The 18915-nt window shown below is 52.7% G+C and overlaps 1 protein-coding gene across 5 annotated transcripts in view; it reads right to left on the minus strand.

The window, feature by feature from the left end:
- The window catches only part of SLC6A17 (solute carrier family 6 member 17), a 50236-nt gene that overhangs the window by 16048 nt on the left and 15273 nt on the right, over positions 1-18915 (minus strand). For all 5 annotated transcript variants that reach the window (XM_072754364.1, XM_072754363.1, XM_072754365.1 and 2 more), the window contains exons 2-6: positions 17013-17385; positions 12297-12454; positions 10486-10612; positions 9544-9725; positions 7730-7840 (exon numbers count right to left, since the gene is read on the minus strand). In XM_072754364.1, coding sequence (XP_072610465.1) covers positions 7730-7840; positions 9544-9725; positions 10486-10612; positions 12297-12454; positions 17013-17298 — 864 coding nt within the window. In that variant the 5' untranslated portion in view covers positions 17299-17385. The remainder of the gene's footprint in view (positions 1-7729; positions 7841-9543; positions 9726-10485; positions 10613-12296; positions 12455-17012; positions 17386-18915) is intronic.

Raw genomic sequence — 18915 nt, forward strand, 5'->3', positions numbered from 1 at the left:
ACCTCTGGTGCCCCCTGCCCGGGACCCCTTCCCTCTAAGGGTCAGCACGCGCTCTGGCCCTGGGGCACTCTGGTTCACTGTGGGGGGGGCGGGGGGATGACCCTTGCGCATCCAGAGCCCGGACATGGCGGGCCGAGAGGCAGATGCCAAAGCTGCACACGTCTCGGGTTGTGCCGGCCTGGCCCCGGAGGACTGCGCAGCTTTCATCTCAATTGATGACACGTGGTTTAAACCTCAAAAAGCACAAAAGGCACAGCAAGGCCTCCTCTGCCCCACACTGTATCCAGACACGCTTCCTCTTCGCCACACGTGACCATGAGAGCTGCTGCTTGCACGCCTGTCTGGGGCAATTTTATGTGTATGTCAGTGACACGCCCCCCAACATACATATTTACGTGTGTGTGTGTGTGTGTGTATTCCCCTTTCTCCCCTACCGTCCACACCAGAGGAGTCCACCACCCTATCCAGTCTTGCTATTTCCTCATCATGCAGAGCTGGGAGCCCACAGAGTTCGGGGGCTCCTGGCAGGCTGCCCTTGCAGCCCCTGTGCACTCTCAGCCCCGCTCCCACAGTCTGCTCAAGGGAGTCCCAGGCCTGGTCACTCGCTCCCAGGGCCTGCCGGCATCCTGATGCACCAGCCTGCTGCTCGGAGGCTGCTTGGCCAGGGGGCGGGGGGGGCCTATGGCCGGGCTACCCCTGGAGCCCTCCGGGCTGCAGGCTGTTCTTAGAAAGGCTGCGCTGGGCCTGGAGGTGGACGGGGTGTAAGCTGTTCCTCCAGGTCATTGCTCCTATTCTACGGTATTCTCTCTCCGTCCCTCTACTGCCATCAGAGTTCTTGGTCCCCTCCACTCCTCCCTCCCACTAATCCTGTCCTTCACCCCACTCCTAAGGTTGTGTCAAAACCTCTGTCATATCTGAGAGCTCTGCTCCAATAGGGTCTCAAAGTTAAGGACCCTGCACCCCAAAGCACCCTACCTTTCCAGCTCACTCTTCATATCATGACTCCAAAAATTCTTCAGCCTCCCTGGGACTCACCTACATCTCACTCCCCTACGTTGTCTGTAGCCTAACTTCCTTTCTTCATTGGCTTAGTCAATGGTCCATCACTTGGTTATGCCCTTGTTACCCTCTGAACTCCCCTACCACCTCTCTCCATGTCCCCTGTTGTCAGCACCTCCTGACTCTGCTCCAGCCCTCCACCGACTCTGGGCCTGCCCCCAGGCAGCTGAGCATAGCTGGAGAAATCACCCAACGCACCTTGGGACCCTGGACGAGCTCTATAACCTCCCTATGTGTCAATTTCCCCACGTGCAAAATGCAAGAATAACCCCTGCCCCGAGGGTCACTAGGACTTTAAATGGGCTGAAGCACCCCCATTATGAAACACGGGGTTGTTCTCAGTACCTACTAACTGGGAAATAGCATGCTTTCTGAGGCGTGAAGCAGGAGGAAGTGTCCCGCTTGGGACCCGCAGGTGGCAGCTGCGCCGTGCTGGCCTGGCCGACTGCACCGCACACCGTGGCCCTGAGCGCACATGGGAGGAGAGCTCCCGCGGTGAGGGGCGCCTCACCACCTTCTCTGCTGCCAGCGTGCGTGCCCACGGGCTGGCCCTCGTCTCCCCTCCTCCTCGCTCCTCCGCTTGGACACTGGGTCCCACCTCTCTTGCTCATTCAAGGACTCTGGTCCCCTCCACCAATAGCACTGACTTCCCAGTCTTTGCTGGATTTTTACAAAGCGTATGATTTCACGGTTTTTAGCACATCACACAACTGTGCAGCCATTACCACAAGCGATTTTAGGACGTCTTCATCACCCCAAAAAGAAAGCCCATACCCCGCATTCATCTCCCAACCTCCCCGCAAACCCAGCCCTAAGCAACCACTAGTCTACTTTCTGTCTCCACAGTTTTTGCCTATTCTGGACATTTCACATTAACAGGATCACACAATGTGTGGTCTTTTGTGACTGGCCTCTTCACTCAGTGTACTGTGCTTGGGGTACATCCACGCTGTAGCACGTCTGGACTTCATTCCCATTTATGGCCTAATAATATTCCATCAGATAAACATACTACTCTTGATTTTTCCGTTCAACAGTTCATTTGAGTTGCTTCTACTTTTTGGCCGTTGTCAATAATGCTGCCACAAACGTTTGTGTACAAGTTTTTGTGTGAACGTGTTTTTGGTTCTCTTGGAGATGTGCCTAGGAGTGGAATTGCTGGATTGCACACTAACTCTGTCTGACCTCTCGAGGAGCTGGTGGGCTGTTTTCCAAAGCAGCTGCCCCAGTCCACCTTCCCTCCAGCAGTGTATGATGGATTTTTGTTATCATCGTGCAAAGTTCTGAAATAACACCCTTGATCCCATGGCTCTCTCCAGTTTCCACCCATTTCTCATTTCTCACTCCCCTTGATAGCAAAACTCCTGAAAACAGGTGGTCTTTACCACTTGTCTCCAATTCCTCATGTCCCATTTTCCCTTGAACCCACCACTCTCAGACTTTGTCCCCAAAACAGCTCTTGTGGAGCTCACCAGGGACCCCTCTGCTGCCAGGTGTACTGCTCATTTCTCAGTGCTCATTGCCTAACCTCTCAGCAGCTTCGGACTTGGCTGGCCACTCCCTCCTTAAAGTAGTTTCTTTGCTTTACCTCTGGGATCAATGTATCCATGTCTCTGTCCTCCTCCTCTTCTTCCTCCTCCTCCTTCTCCCACATTGGCTACTCTTCCCCCAACCTCTAAATGTTGGTTCCTGGTGCTCAGGGCTCAGCTTTCTTCTCCTTCTCACTGTCCACAGCTTTAAATTCTCTGATTCTCAAATTTCTATCTCCACCTGACCTGCAGATTCATCTGTCCAACTGCCTACTCACATCTCCACCTGTATATCTCTCAGACATTTTAGACCTGCCATGGCCCAAACAAGTAGTCTTGAACCTGCTCCTCTTACCATCTGCCCTTGTCTCCATAAATGTCAAGCCCATGCTTCTAGGCACTCAGGCAAAAGACCTTGGAGTCATCCTTTTTTTTTTTTTTATAAATTAATTTTTATTGGTGTTCAATTTACCAACATACAGAAAAACACCCAGTGCTCATCCCGTCAAGTGTCTGCCTCAGTGCCTGTCACCCATTCCCCCCCACCCCCCGCCCTCCTCCCCTTCCACCACCCCTAGTTCGTTTCCCAGAGTTAGGAGTCTTTATGTTCTGTCTCCCTTCCTGATATTTCCCACACATTTCTTTTCCCTTCCTTTATATTCCCTTTCACTATTATTTATGTTCCCCAAATGAATGAGAACATACACTGTTTGTCCTTCTCCGATTGACTTACTTCACTCAGCATAATACTTGGAGTCATCCTTGATCGTTCTTTCTCTCTCCCCTCACGTCCAATCCAACAACAAATCTTGTTGACCCTACTTCCTAAATATATCCCCAATCCGACCGCTTCTTATCACTCCCACTGCCATCACCTGGGCTCAAATTGCAGTCACCGCTCACCTGCATGAATTCTAGAACCTGGATGGCTCCAAGGATGGAGCCTTCTGGTATGTCTTCCTGTTCCACCCATGCCCCCTCAGATTCTCTATGGCAGCCAGAGGTATCCTTCAAAGACGGAAGTCAGATCAAGTTGCTTCTCTGCTCAAAACCTGTAATGGCTCCCATATCACCATGAGTAAACACCAAAGTCCTACCTGGCTCACAAGACCCTCATAACCTGGCTCCCACTAGCCCCTTGAACACATGTCCTTATGCCTTTCCCCTCCTGTTCTAGATTCATTAGTCTCCTTGAACTAGATGCCAGACACATCCAAGGCCTTTTTGTTTATTGCCTCCTCCGGAATAGAATGTGCTCCTTCCACATATCCGCACAGCCTGCTCCCCCACTTCCCACGTCTTCACTCAAATGCCACTTTCTCAAGGAGGCCTTCCTTGAACACTATCTGAAGCAATCCCCTCTCTGGTATCCCTAATCCTCCTTTCTCTGCTGTATTTTTTCTTCTTAGCAACACCACCCAAAAACTCCTTAATCTTATATTGTCTGTCTCCCTAAAATATAAGATCCCTGAAGGCCAGGAAGTTTGTCTACTTGGTTCATAGCTGGATCCCAGAACCGGACCCACACCAGAACCCAGAACATAACAGGCATCCAGTGAACCTTTGCTTAATGAAGGGATAAATGAATGATGGTCATTCAAGTTGTTTTCAATCTTTTGCCACCAAAACATACACTGTAATGATCAGTATTGTGCACAGATCAGTTTGTTTTTGAGTGAATATATCTGTAGGACAAATACCTGGAAATGGAATTGCTGGGCCAAAATACATGAACAGTTTTAATTTTGATAAACATTTTCCAAAAGTTTTGGTGATTAGAAGTCTACGACTTTGTGCTGAGCAAGTTACATAGTGAATTCTGTGGCACTCCATGCTGACCCAGGGTTTCACTGGAGGGAAAGTAATCAGGAGATAAGATGCCTCAGGAACCCAACCAAGAACTTAACTAGCCATCAACATGAATTACTGTCCCATCAAAGATGCTAGCGAGTCATCATGGTATCCTGGCCACACTGCATTTGTCACGGGCACAGCGACTGCTTGAGGGCATGGACTGAAAGGCCAGATATAGTTTATATTATTTCTATGTTGGAAGACTTTATAAGAGGACATTCGGCATATCTATGCAGAGCCTGTGCTTTTTATCAAGCAGATTTGGAGATGCCCTAGCTAAAAATCTCCTTGGACTCTGTCATGGTTGCCAAATGGCATGACCCCTGAGGATTTTATTCACATTGTGGTCAGTATAAATGGAGCAGTGCACAGCCTGGGTAGCTGTGTGCAATGACCTTAGCATTTATATTCCCTCTTAGCATTCTATGGTACTGTTCTGGGTGAAGAACTTGAAATAGTTCCAGGGTTCATCATATCGCGCTAATCCTGTACTGGAACAGTCAGAGCTCTGCAACAGTGGTCTGCCATGTATGGACAGTTGGACGACTGTTTCTGAGAGGGGATGTGGATGTGGATGACTTTCTGTCATCCTTTCTGTGGATGACTTGGAGGACTTTGTCCTCCTCCAAGGAGCCTCACCCAGCCATCATTACTGGCTTTACCTGCAGCATAGGCTGTGAAAGGGATCCTTGATGGAAGGGTTTGGCCTTGGAGGCCCTTAGGCCTGTCCTTCCCTGCGCATCACATCCATCTAAGGTCAAGGGAGAGAGCTGCCCACAGAACTGCTCAGTAAGCAAGATCTCGAGATGAGCCCACAGGCTTCTATCCAGCCTGAAAGTCATAAGAGCTAGATGGGCCGGAGATCACACTGCTGGGTCTTGATAATCTGGCTCCTCTAGGGCCTTCTGGGTTGGATTTCTTTAAACTTCACCTCAGGGAGGTCCTGGATCCTGCAAATGCTAAAGTGGCATCACACCATCTCCTGAACATCCAGGACAAGATTCTGGACACGAGCGTCCTCTGTTGTTCAAAATGTACATCAACCATCTCACGTCCATCTGCTCAGCAAAATTGGAAGTCCAACAAACACAGACTGGTGGGAGTGCTGACCATTGCCACCAATTTGAAGAGCAATTTGGCCACCATCTAGTAAAACTGAAGGTATGCATACCCTTTGAGGTAGCAATTCTACTCCTAAGCACAGACACCCTAGAGAAAACTGTGCACATGAAAGCCTGTGTAATAGTGTTTACTGTAGCATTACTGGCAATGGTGAAAGCTGGAAACAACATAAATGATCATTAACTAGACACAAAACAAAGCTTAGTGCTACGGCGGACTACTATACAGCGGGAAGATGGAGCACTAGAGCTACAAACAGTACTATAAATAAATCTCAACAGGGTTGAACAATAATAAAAGCTAAAGCAAGTCACAGAAAGTTGCATATACTACGATGCTACTTACGTAAAGTTTAAGAGTGAGCATAAATGCTATTGGTTGTTTAGGCATACACATATATGGATTACAAGTTCTAAAAAAGGTATTAGGAGGATAAATCCCACATTCAGATTAGTGCTTATCTTTGGAGGAGGAAAGAAACAGGACTGGGGCAAGCTATCAGGGCACTTTCATGCCTCTGTAATTTTTTATGGCCTCTCAAATATTTATTATAACATAGGTGCGTTTTAAAGAGTGCCTGAATCAAATGGGGGAGTGGTTCTGTGGGTGCTGGCCCCAGAAACCCATCTCATGAATCCATTCCGTACTGGGCTCTCTCGACAGGGATGCCACCAAGGGGCCTGCCCCGTCTGGAGACCTGTGTGAATCTCCCCATTTATGAACATCTCCAGAGTATACAGTTTCCTCACAAAGTCCAGTAAAGTGTAACTGAAAGACTCAAGGGAAAACATGAGATTGATCATCATTCTAGAAATACAGCTGAAGTACTTTATAAAAACCACTGGCTTTCTTCTCATGGCCGTTTTCCCTTAAATGTATGAGGTTTGCATTTTTTCTTCTTTGTCAGACATCACATGTTCACAACCTCCTTATGCCAGCCACGTGGCTTGGGAGGCACACTCATGGCTCAGGAGATCCATGTGCTCTTCCTAGAGTGGACCTCTGTGGTTGTGAACCTCAGATGTTATAGCCAAGAATGCTGGGGGCCAAGGCAATTGCTATCTGATGAATACGAGTGGTGGGTGTCTTACCCATTGCCATCCCCCCATCAGAGGCTGTTCCCAGCTGCAAAGCAGAGCTGGGAAGGAATAGGGATTTCAAACCCCATTAAATCTGGATTCTTCTTCCTGTGTCATCTGTGTGACCCTTCTGGGTGAGCATTGGTGTGGGTGAGCACATGTGGACGTGGCACTGTTGAGAGCCAAGGTTGGGGGCCTCAAGATGGTGGAGTTCTGACCCGTGCCCATTGCTGGCTGCTCACTGATGAGCTGGCATTTGGAGGTGGACCTCCCCAGCCTTCCCAGCTGGGGTTACCAAGGAACATTGCTTTGGGATGTACCTTGAAGTGCATCTCCACCTTGAAGAGCACCTTGAAATCCCCTTATTCCTCAGGGGAATGGCTCAGGCAGCCGTAGCCATGGCCAGGGGAGGTAGGGAGGCAAGGCCACATGGTGGCAAAGATCATCATTAAGAATCCTGTCTGTACACCTCAGGATGCCTGCGGCCCTGCTATAGCCCTGTGAAATGTGCCCAGTGGTCCCTCACGGGGCTCCTAGGGGGATGTAGTGAGAGAAGATGTGGATGGATTTGGTAAGGACAAGGTCACGACCCACCTGGTCTATTATCCTGAATAAAACTGTAACACTCTTCCCTGATTTGGGTACTAGCTGGGATTCCCAGCAGGGAGATGCCTTTTCTTAGGCATCTTCTTGATTCCTGCTGTCACAAATGCACTGATGACACCCACCACTGCTCCCTGCCCCCGTGCCCCAGCCAAACCTGCCTTCCCACTGCAGCCTCAAGTGTGCCCAATGCTTTTCCACACTTGCTCCTTCAATTCCTTTGACTGCAATGTTCAAATGCCATTCATTGAAATAGGATCCACTCCCAGCTCATCCCCTCTCGGAAGCCTTTCCCGATTTCCCCCAAATGGATGCGAGGTCCCTCTCTTTGGAACCTTGAGGGCAGGGCCCACGCTCCCTTCCCCGGTACATGCCTCCAGGGGCCCGTGGCGACTGCCTGACATGTAACAGGCCCTCATGAGCACTAAGCTGCAGGACACTAGCCAGGCCCAGTGGAGCCGTCAGTGCCCCCCAGACACTTACCTTGGGGGTGAACATGTGCAGGATGCCATCGACGGCCCCTCGCAGCAGCAGCCCCCGGACCAGGAAGCAGATGAGCACCACATAGGGGAATAGGGAGCTGAAATACATCACCTACAGAGAGGACAGGAACCCACCGTGGGGCAGAGTGCCTCCTGCGGCTGGCACCCCCCCACAGCTGGGGCATCCCCCTCCCTGCGCACAGCTGGGCAGCCTCCTCTGATGGCAGCAGAAAGAAAAGCCCTGGAACCCCCGGGCACAGGGCCAAACCCACCACACGCCCGGCACTGAGCCAAGGCAGAAGCAGGAGCACAGACGAGCTGGAGTCAGCCTGGCTGTGCTGGGGGCTGGCTTCCTCCTTTCAAGAGCTGGCAAGGCTGGGCCTACAGCCTCCGCACCCCCAACGGCTGCCAAAGGGGGCGAGGAAGCGGCTCCTCTCCCCGCCTCACTTCTTCATGTCTCATGCCTGCTTTCCCATCCCTGACTCCAGTGGGCTCCCCGAGGACTCCCCTGTCCTTAGAGCTCCTCCGACGGAAGGCACCCGGGAGGTTACAGGCATGGCTCCCAAGCCAAAACATCAGAAAAGGTCCTGCCTCTTGTGATTATACACTGTGTGCCGTTTTCTAGCATGTGGATTCCTTGCACATTTCTGTATCCCCATGTGCCTGGTAGGGAGCCACACACGAAGGAGATGCTCACAGAATATTCGCTGTGCCAAAACAAATCAAGAGGGCTGTTTGGACAGGATGGTACTGAAGGCCCACAAGCGTGTGTGTCCAGAGCTGCAGCACTAGAGTTCGATCCTGGCTCTACCATTTAGCCACCACATGACCTTGAGCTATTCACTTAACCTCTGTGTGCCTCCATTTGCTCATCTATAAATGGGTATAAGGCTTCCTAACTCATAAGGCTATTGTAGACCAAAAGCATGCGTACATGTGGCCGTGCCTGGTTAAGTGCCATCAAGTGTCAGCTACTGTTGTGGCCCGTGGAGAGAGAACAGGTGGTGGCCAAGAACACTCTACCTTCCCAACACTTAGCTTCCTTGCTCAAGAAGTCCGTTATGGAGCCTGGAGCCTCAGACAGATCAAGGCTCTAGTTCCAGCTCTGGGATTGATTGGCTGTGTCATGTCAGGTGAGGGGCTTCACTGCTTTGGGCCTCAGTTTCCTCATCTGTAGAATGAGTGAATTGAGCCACAAGGTCTCTCATGTCCTTTCCATCCCTGGTAGCCCATGAGTACTGGTACCTGACAAGGAAGAAAGGGGGTCTGAGCTGCTGGGAGGTGTGTGGAGGTGTGTGGGCTGCGCCCTGAGCGAGCAGTGGAGAGCCAACATCAGACCCCCCAAGGCCCCTTCACTCACAGCACCCATCTGCTCAAGGCACCCTTGAGTTTACATGTGGTGAGCTGCTGGTTTTCACGAAAAAGTGCCCAGAAGAGACTCTTCTGGGGCGTGTGCTTGGGAACCTAAGGAGCTAGGATCTAGATGAATGTCCCTGGGTCCGCACTCCTAGCTTGCTCTCTCTACAAAGTCTGCAGTGCGGGCCTGAGGTATCGGAGCAGAGGTGACTGGGGGTCAGAGCCCTGATTTTCCATAAGCCCACTCCTAGCCACTCCTGGTGGGCTGTTCACAGGGAACAATAACGCGGCAGTGACACTCCCATCGCCTCCACAGGGGGCCTGCGTCGTCCTCCCAGACCACCCAGAGGCCAAGCCCACTCAACAGACCCTGCCTGGCGTAGCCCAGGGTCCTCAGCCCCCTGCCTCCCACAGGCTCTTGCAGCAACCCGTACGGGTCTGACTCCCTTCCTGACTCACCTTCCCCGAGGACTGGATGCCCTTGACGACGGCCATGCCCACGATGCTCCAGGCCACCAGGAGGCACAGGGTCATCTTCCAGTTGAGGCCCCCACTCTCCGAGATGGAGTTGGAGATGTCCAAGGCCTCTCGGTACCAGAAGTAGGTAGTGGCTGAGCTCTTCTCACACTCTGCCTCCACCACTGGAATAGGAGCAAAGGCCGTGGCCTCAGGTGGGGCTGCGGGGCCGTCTCCTCTGTTTGACCCCCATCCAGGGCAGCAGTGGGTGGGCGGCTGGCTGAGTGTGGGTGGCAGGGAGGTACTGTGCTCCTTCTGGGCTAGCCAGCCTCCGGCAGACCCTGAGGACCCCAGATGGGGCTCCAGATGGGCCTGGGAGGCTTCAGGACACATGGATCTGGCTAAATTAACACACATGCATCCCTACCCGCCTCCACGCCTGGAGGACAGCCAGGATAGGCAGCACTGGTCTCAAGCTCCTTGGGACAGGTCCTGACATGGGAGCCAGACATATGGTTTCCCATCCCAGATCCTTGGTTAAATGAGTGGTGCAAACACAGGGACGTCACTTCTGGACCTCAGTTTACCCATCTGTGAGGTGGGATAAGTCACTTAGCCTTTTGTAAGACTGGCATGCAAATTAAGGCTGTTTCCAGATAGGATGGTGCTACAGTAACACAGGATCATTGATAATGACTAAACAAGAGTCACAGTTTCCAGAGTTTTCCCTATACTCATTTCATTCGATCCCCCTAAGAACTCTATGGGATCGGTTGGTAAGGGCCATCAGAATGGGAAATGAGGATCAGAGAGGGTAGGTATCTTGTTCAAGGTGACACAGCAAGTCCCAATTCTGTGCTTGAGCCTCTCAGTCTCCTCCAGCCCCTCCTGGGACAGGCTGGCTGGGGTCCCCAGGTGGTCATACTCAGGGGGTCTCATACTTGCCTGCCATAGTCCCGTTCCTGATGACAGGACATTCACTCCAGGGCAGCGGGTACTGGAAAGACTTGAAGAAGTAGAAGATGCTCCACCCGATGATCACATTATAATACAGCCCAACAAAGAGGCAGACCTGAGGACAATGGGCCACAGTGGTGGGGGTAGGGGTCACAAAGCCACAGGCAACTCTACCCCACCCCGACTCCCCATCCAAGGCCCAGGCTCAGGCAGACCAGACCGCACAGACTCTTGCAGGAGGCGGATGAGGAAGAGGAGGAGGAGGGATGAGGCATGGGCGCTGAGGGTCTCCTCCTAATCCTCTGCTCATCTGGTATTCAGACAATCCACGAAGGAATGTTTCAGATATTAAAGATCCCTCCTTTAAGCAATGAACTCTTAAAATGTTAATCCTTTCCAGTTTGAAATTCTTCTAAGATGCTTAAAGCATCTCCCCATCATTTCCTGATGACTCAGGATTACCATTCCAGAGCTGCCCTCGGGGGCTGTAGAGGCCTGCACAGCTTTTGCCCCTGTAGACAACAGCCCCAGACGGCAGTGCTCCCGGGGTTTTGTCGATGCTTCTTATTGGTTTCTTGTGCCCTCCCTCCTCTCAGGACACCACTCTCTCTTTGGTACCAGCAGCAGCAGCCTGTCGCCCAAAAGATGTCACTTCTTGTGTCTTGGAAACACGATCACCTACCTTGGTAGAATTATATTTGAAATAGGGATGCATAGTTTCGGACTGAGAGTCCAAGAGGTTTCTCAGGAAGCAGTGCTTTTACGCACGGGGATTTCCTACATCCGCTGGGGGCTGGGGATGCTGAGAGGCCCCTCCACCTCCAGGGTCCCAGCTCTGGTATGCTGACCACTAGGCGAGCCGGGTGGGCTTGCTGCCTGGATTTCACCCGAGCCCTGGTGTGCAGGAGCAGACACTCCTCCGGCACACCTTAACGGGAGTACAGAGGGAGAAGGGCGCCCACTTCTTTTACTTGGGTGCGTTCCGGCCGAGTGGAGCCCCTTTCACACTCGTGTACACACACGGCCAGCCCCAGCAGAGGATGCTGCGTCTAGCCGTGGCAACCTGAGCAGAGATGATTACCCAGCAGGACTCCGGGAGCTACACAGACCCTTCCCTGGTCTCTGCCTGAGGCAAGCTTGGCCTGGCCGTGCTGCCAGGCCTAACAGAATCCTTGGTCCCTTCCAGAAGCAGGTGTGAGCAGGGGCGCCCGTGTGCTTTGCCCTTAAGAGAAGCTCAGTTTCCTTCCCTAGAGAGCTAAGCAGAGCCTGACCTCCAGCCCCGTGAACGAGCCTCACAGAGTTCCCCACCCAGCCAGTGGGGTATCCCTGGCTCCCACTGTTCCAAAGCCTCACCCCTTCTGGGTCAGCCCCGCACTCTTGTCCGAAACCTTCTCCAACTCTATTCCTGTGCCTCAGGGCTGCCTTTTCCTGTGCCACACACTTGCCCAATTCAAATACTCTTCAATCAAGGAAAGAGGAAGAACTGCCCTTGCGGGGAGCTGATGGGTCAGTAAGCAGACAGAGCTATCCAGGAGGGTCCACGTGTCCCCAGAGAACTCCGGCTGAGATGTCTCAGCCTTTCCTCCTTGGTAGCAATTCTAAATATCATATCTTGCCTCAGGCAGTGTAGCCAACTTTCAATGGAGGAAATATGCGGCCCTGAGACACCAGCTGGAAGCAATTCTCGTGCAGAGGGTCTCCCTCCCTGCCCTTGACCCAAGACTCTGGTCTGCAAACCTCGGACCTGAGAGCAGCCCCTCTGCCTGCTGGTTAGTGCCCAGTGCTGGCCCCCGACTCACTATGCAGCTAGAGAAGCCGATGCCCCCCAGGCGGGGGCACACGTAGTGCCACACACCAATGCTGCCGCGGCGGATCCTCTGGCCCACAGCCAGCTCCAAGAAGAAGAGTGGGATCCCGATGATGATCAACAGCACAAGGTAGGGCACCAGGTAGGCACCTGGGGAGGAGAGAGGATGTCAGAGGAATGCACAGCACCCAGGGTAAGGGAGGACAGCCATGTCCTACAGTCTTGTCCACATCTCTGACCACCCTCAAACTGTGACCAGTCCTTGGGCTCCTCCTACAGGAAGGCCCCGGCTTATACATGTGACCCACAACGCACTGGCCACCCAGACGTCCCTTGACTCCCCTGATCTGAAATGGTACGGGAGGACTGCTCACAAGATTAGATTCAGAGACAGACAGATGCCATACTGTCTCGGGAATCCACACGTCGAGTCACGCAGACCAGCTCGCCTCCTAATGTACTCTGTGGACACCTGTTCACACTCCCTCCCGCCCACAGAGAAGCAACCCCAGATGGAGGTGGAGTGGGCCCTGATCACTCGCCGCACAGAGGCACAGACCCCAGGCACGGCCTTCCCCGCATCTGAAACCGAAGCCAGCGTGGCGGACCTGGCAGCTCCAGGGAAGCAGAGCTTGGAAGCTCTCCAGGGAGAGGGTCTGACCAGCACCACCATTAATCTACAGCTAATTGGGAGGAACGAGAGAGGAATTAGCAGTTCAGAAAAGCATAGCCAGGAGGATGATAATGGATAGACAGAATGGATCTTGATAAAGATTCTGGATGATAAATTAAGCTCACTGTCCCTGGCCTCACTGCAGACACAATCGCAATTCCAAGTGACAGAGCGTTTAGCAGGAGAATTAAAATGGTGTCTGGACACAGACGAGTGATCTCTGCTGAGAGATGTGCCAGCAACCTAGTCCTGTTAGCAATGCCATCAGACAGCTCCAGACAGTCACCAGTGCCCTGATGGTCACCCAGTATCCCTCAGACCAAACCTTGCCAGCTGGGAGTATCCAGAAGACCCCCAGCCACGCACTGCTCTGCCCCCCCCCCCCCCCCCCGTAACATGACAGTCCACATGTGTCCAATTTGCCAACAAACTCAGGGGATAGGGCATCTCCCGAGCACAAGACCCGGCACTTGGCAATAGTCAGCTGTTTATTGCAGGTCGACCCTGTGCCAGGCATGTGCAGTGGCGGGGGGCGGATTGGGGAGCAAAAGAAGGCACAATCAGTACAGCACTATCCCAGGAGAGCTCACAGTCTGGAAGGCAGGACCCTCAGCTTCACGTGAGCAATGTCAGCACATGTGTATACACATACACACGGACTCATCACAGAGGGCCGGCTGAGCACCCTGCACGCCAAGGGAGGGGTTGGGGTCCAAAAGCACTGATCAGGAAAGGCTTCCAGGGGCGCTAACCCATCCAGCCGTACACAGCAGCAGCATCCAATTCATCAAGCATGCACATAAACACGATCACACATACATATAACATCAACTTGTCACTAACAAGCAGTGCCAATCCTGGCCCCTAAAGGAGGGTGGGCCTGAAGGACTCCTGGTTCTCTCTCTTGGTCTTAAGTTTGGGGAAATGAAAGAGGAGACACATGACCTGCAGAAAGTCAAAGGGACACAGCCTCATCGGTTTTATATTTCAGCCATATACCCTTGGATGGGGCAAAAGGTGCAGGGAGATGGGTTTTGGGGTGTCTGAAGAGTAGGCTGGCATCTTCTGTGAAGGCTTCTCTCCTCTCCCCACAGCACCAGAGACAGCTTCCACCTATGTGCTGTCCAAAGAGTGGCCCTCAGCAAAGACCGGCCACGGGCAACCTGCCACCTGTCACTGGGGCCGGTGGCCTCAGTCAAGCTCAGGGCACGGACTTGGCGCAGCTCCCCTCACAGTGCCACGGCCCAGCCGCACACAGTGCTCAGGGGCTGTGGTCCAGGTGAGGATCTTTGGTTAGGTAGAGGTACTTTTTTCTTATCAACCCTTGTGTAAATCATTTGGAAATACACTCTCTACTACCTTCGAAAATACAACTTGGAGACACAACTGGAATCCCTTTGATATTTCAGTGACTTGCGGGAACTTTGGGGTCCTCCGTCTGAACAGCTGGTAGCACTGCTCAGGGTGTCAGGAGGTTTTGCAGAACGTGGCTCTAAGAAGCTTGACTGTGGCATCTCTGAGGCCCCCTGGAGCCCTACAGTCTCCATCTAGGTCTGTACTCTGGGTCTTGCTTCCTGCAAATCCTGAGGTTATTTTTGGGATTTGAAAGACCACCTGGGGCTCAGCCTGTGGAGAAGCATACCGAGTAGGGGCTGAGATCCGGACCCTGGGGCCAAACCTTCTGGGCTTGAACCCTGGCTCTGCCACTTACTAGCTGTGTGACTTTGGGCCATTCCTTGATCTCTCTATGCCACTTTTTTTCATCTATATAAAGATGATGATAACATTCGGCAGAATCACATGAAACTGCTGGTATTGTGACCATTTTTGATTCAGAAAAACAGCCATTTCCCATGGTTCAATGCGACCCACTGCACAGGGCTGTTGTGAGGATTACATGTTACTTACCCCCAGTCAGCACCTGATTTCATAAGAATCAACAGAAAAAAAAGGAAACTAAGACGATGCAGAATAAACTGTCAGCATTGAGTGGAGCTAAGCAGAGTTCCAGAACGCCCACCCAGATTTGAGCCAAGTTTGACCAGCTCCCCCATGGCTCAAAATCACAGAGCTTCTACTCTCTGTCCAAATAGTTTCCTCCTTCCTGTATATATATATATGAAATGAGATCATTTGCCTCCTTCCAAAAAACTTAAGATGACCTGCCGTAAAACGTGTAGGATACAGGAGGGCTAAAGGCAGAGATAAAAAGGGATTCTAGGAATCAGAGAGGATGGAAGAATGAGAGCAGGAATGAGGAATGGAGAGCTCCAAATACTGAGCCGCTAACAATGCTTTCCTGGGGGTTGTCTGGGCGTCTGGCGCCTGGACAATTGGCTGGTGGCACCGTGAACAGGAAAGCTCCGGTAAGACCACTGCCCTGGGAGCGTGTGTAGTGGGGAGAGGGACCCTGATTCAGCACCCAGTGCCCAGGCAGAGCTGATCATCTAAGCCACAGGGGTAAGGTTAGTGGTTCTCGGCTGGAGTCCCCAGATACGACGCACCCTCTGAAGTCACTGTGGATGCTGCTTGTCAGCATCTCTCAGCACGTAAGAAAACCACACACTTGGATTTCTATCTCTGCTTTGGGCTGCTCTTCTAGCAACTCAGTGACCTGAGTCTGGCCATGCCATACAGACCGAAAGCTCTAAACGGCAGTTGCTGATTGATTGGGGTGGGGTTGGGGAAGATTTTTCAAAGCATGGAGAGTATATGGTAAATAGACCATGCTCTGGTGGAAGGTTACACCAGCTCGAATGGCATTCTCACTCCTGCCTTTCAACAGAAATGGGAAAGGTGGGGAAGTCTCCAGCCAGACTTGGCCTCTGGGCTGGAGGGAGTGTGTTCTGGAGAGGAGAGAGTGTCCCTGAATGGGGCTGCATCTCTGGGACAGGCTCCCTGGCCAGAGTCCCCTGGAGCAGAGGCAGAAGGAGTCAGGTTAAAATGCTGACAAAGCTGTGGCCACCCATCAGGCTGGAGTGAGGCAGTCCCAGGCCACGGGGACTCAGAGGCACAAGGACCTTCTGCTCCCTCAAATCACTTTCCCAGGACCAGATGTCCAAGCTTGTAAATGCCATTGTATTCAGCCCGCTAGGTTTTTCTGTTTGTTTTTCGTTAGTGTTCCCCTGGTTTCAAAACAAATTACCTTTGGAACTTTCCAGTCTGTCTCAGAGGGGCTGGGGGATAAAGCCCCAGGGGGCTGCTACCTATCCTGATGGTTGGAAGTGGTTAGTAAAAGGGGTTTGATACCGGGAGCAAGATCCCCTAGGTGGACTAAAACTCAAGGGGCAGCGTGAGGCCCCCTCCTCTCTGGGAGGCAGCAGCAGGCGTACTCAGACTCCCTGGCCAAGCTGTCCAGGTGAGAATCCTCACTTTGTCACTAGCAGTGTGACTTGAGCAAGTCATCTAATCTCTCTGTGCCTCAAAACTGACAGTCTCTACCATGAAGATAATAACTCCTTTCTCACATAGGTGTAGAGGGATCCGATGGTTGAACTGTATGAAATTGGTGTTTTGGTTATTACTAGATGCTCAGATACTAGCAGTTTCGTGCATTTCAGCCTAAGAGCCAGCAAGTGTTAAACAGTGCCTGGCACCTGCTAATAAGCATTTCATTACAATGGCCAACCACTGCTCCTCACTATGGGTCAGATACGGTGTGAAGCATTCTACATGTAAAGCTTGTTTAATCCTCCTAACGCTGCTGTGAGGCAGGATCTATCATTCCCATTTTACGGGTGAAGAACAGAGAGGTGCAGAGAGATCAAGCACCTTGCACGGGTTTGCAGGGTTGACTGGCTGCACTGGGGCTTGCCTGCAGGCGGTCCTAGGCCACAGCCCGTGTTCTGGTTATCATCACTCCTGACAGACTCTTGGTAGCTGTTAACTATTGGCTATTTCTGGGGAGCCTTCCTCTAGAACCCTGAGCTCCACCCTACAAGAGCCTCGACTGCATATGCAAAGGGCTGTTCCTTCTCACCCCTCAGCCCGGCCTGTTTGCAGAGCACCCTGGGGGCAGGCAGGGCCGCCTCTTACCACCTCCATTTTTCTGGCACAGGTAGGGGAACCTCCAGATGTTGCCCAGGCCCACAGAGAACCCGATCTGGGCCAGGATGTACTGCAGCTTGCTGTTCCAGGCCGGCCGGTCCTCCGCATCCAGCTCCTCCTCTGCCGCCTTCTGCTTGCCGCCGGCCTCACCTGCCACATTCAGGATGCTCTGCTTGTAGTCCACCGGCTCCTCAAGGGCCAGCAGGTCGGCCACCGACTCCGTGACATGCTCACCGCTGTGCTCACGCTGGGTCACCTTGCTGTTCTTCGGCATTGGTGCCACTAGGGCCACACAGCCCTGCTTCCCAGCACTCAGAGAAGGTGACACTCTGCTGTTGTCAGCTCCTTCTCATCCAGGCACCTGCAAGAGTGACCAGGTGAACAGGAGAAGCTTAGTTGACCACAACAACTTGCTGACTACACCAGGGAGGTGGGGGGGGGCAAGTGGATGCAAATCCCCTATCACTCTAGGGCACACACCTGGAGGCTGGGCAGTGGCAGCCTGGAATGTGGAGCTTGTCTTCCTCCCTGCCCCCCAGAGGAAACCCCCCAAGGACCTCAAAGTCTGCAGACTCAGTTCTCCCATAGCTGCTATCTGAGCATCACTGAAGGTAAAACTACTGGGGCAGAAGAGGCCAAACCAGACACCACACCCAAATTAAGGGCCATCTCCCATGGCACTGCCCCTGTCATCACTGCATAGACCAGAGTGCTCAGGACCCTTCCGAGGCCCCCCAGACCTCCCCTCACAGGGGTGCAGGTTGTGGCCAAGCCCAGCCCTCCTGAGCTCTTTGTAGCCAAACCACGGGGCGGGGGGGGGGGGGGATGGCAGGGAAGCTGGGGTCTGCCTTCACCAGGGTCTTTCTTTTCAAAGTACAGTTCGTGGGGGATCCCTGAGTGGCTCAGAGATTTAGCGCCTGCCTTTGGCCCAGGGTGCGATCCTGGAGTCCCGGGATTGAGTCCCGCATCGGGCTCCCGGCATGGAGCCTGCTTCTCCCTCCTGTGTCTCTGCCTCTCTCTCTCTGTGTGTCTATCATGAATAAATAAATAAATAACTCTTTAAAAAAAAAAAAAAGTACAGTTTGTGAGCCAGCAGCAGCACGGGGAGCTTGCTAGAGACGCAGAAGCCCGGGCCCATCCCCAGACCTACTGAATCAGTCTCTGTATTTTTACAGAACCCTCAGGTGATTCAGGGGACATTAATGCTTGCAAAAAAAAAAAAAAAGTTAGAGCTCTGACTTCGGGGGACATGGAACCAGCTCCCGTGTCCCCTTCACTCCCCAGCAGGAGCTCTAACCAGGTCTGCTAAGGGTTCTGGCACCACAGCCCTGGAAGTGTTCGCTTAGTGCCAACAGATGCTGGGTCATCGCTCAGTGCCCACATTGAGGGCCACGCTGCCGCCGAGAGAGCCAGTTCTCCATCCCAGCGACAGGCGACAGTCTTACAGCAGATCTTCTGTCTGCACAATGCAGGCGGGGCCAGCTCCCCACCCCCCCATTCCTCCTGCCAGCTTTCACGCTTTCCCTTAAAGAAATAAAGCACCAAGGAAACGAGTCCTTTGAAATCAAAAAGCTGCTATGTTTCAAAGCACCTCCTCCTTAAGGAGAGGTTGGAGGATTTAAAATTAAACACACACGCGCACACACACACACACACACACACACACACATGGCCTGCAGGTGCCCTGCACTTTCTAGGGATGTAAATTACCCAGCTCTGTAATCGCTCACTGGGGGGAGGAGCTGCCTCTGGAAGCCCGCTGCCCATAGGTGCCATCAAAACAGCATGGGCCAGGGCACTGCACAGAAGTAGCTTAGCCCAGGCCTCCTGGGTGACTCCAGTTACGACCCAAACTTCAAGGGGACCTGGCCAGCCAGATCCTGTTACCTGT

This window comes from Vulpes vulpes, chromosome 3 (genome assembly GCF_048418805.1).
Source record: "Vulpes vulpes isolate BD-2025 chromosome 3, VulVul3, whole genome shotgun sequence".
Classification (NCBI taxonomy): Eukaryota; Metazoa; Chordata; class Mammalia; order Carnivora; family Canidae; genus Vulpes; species Vulpes vulpes.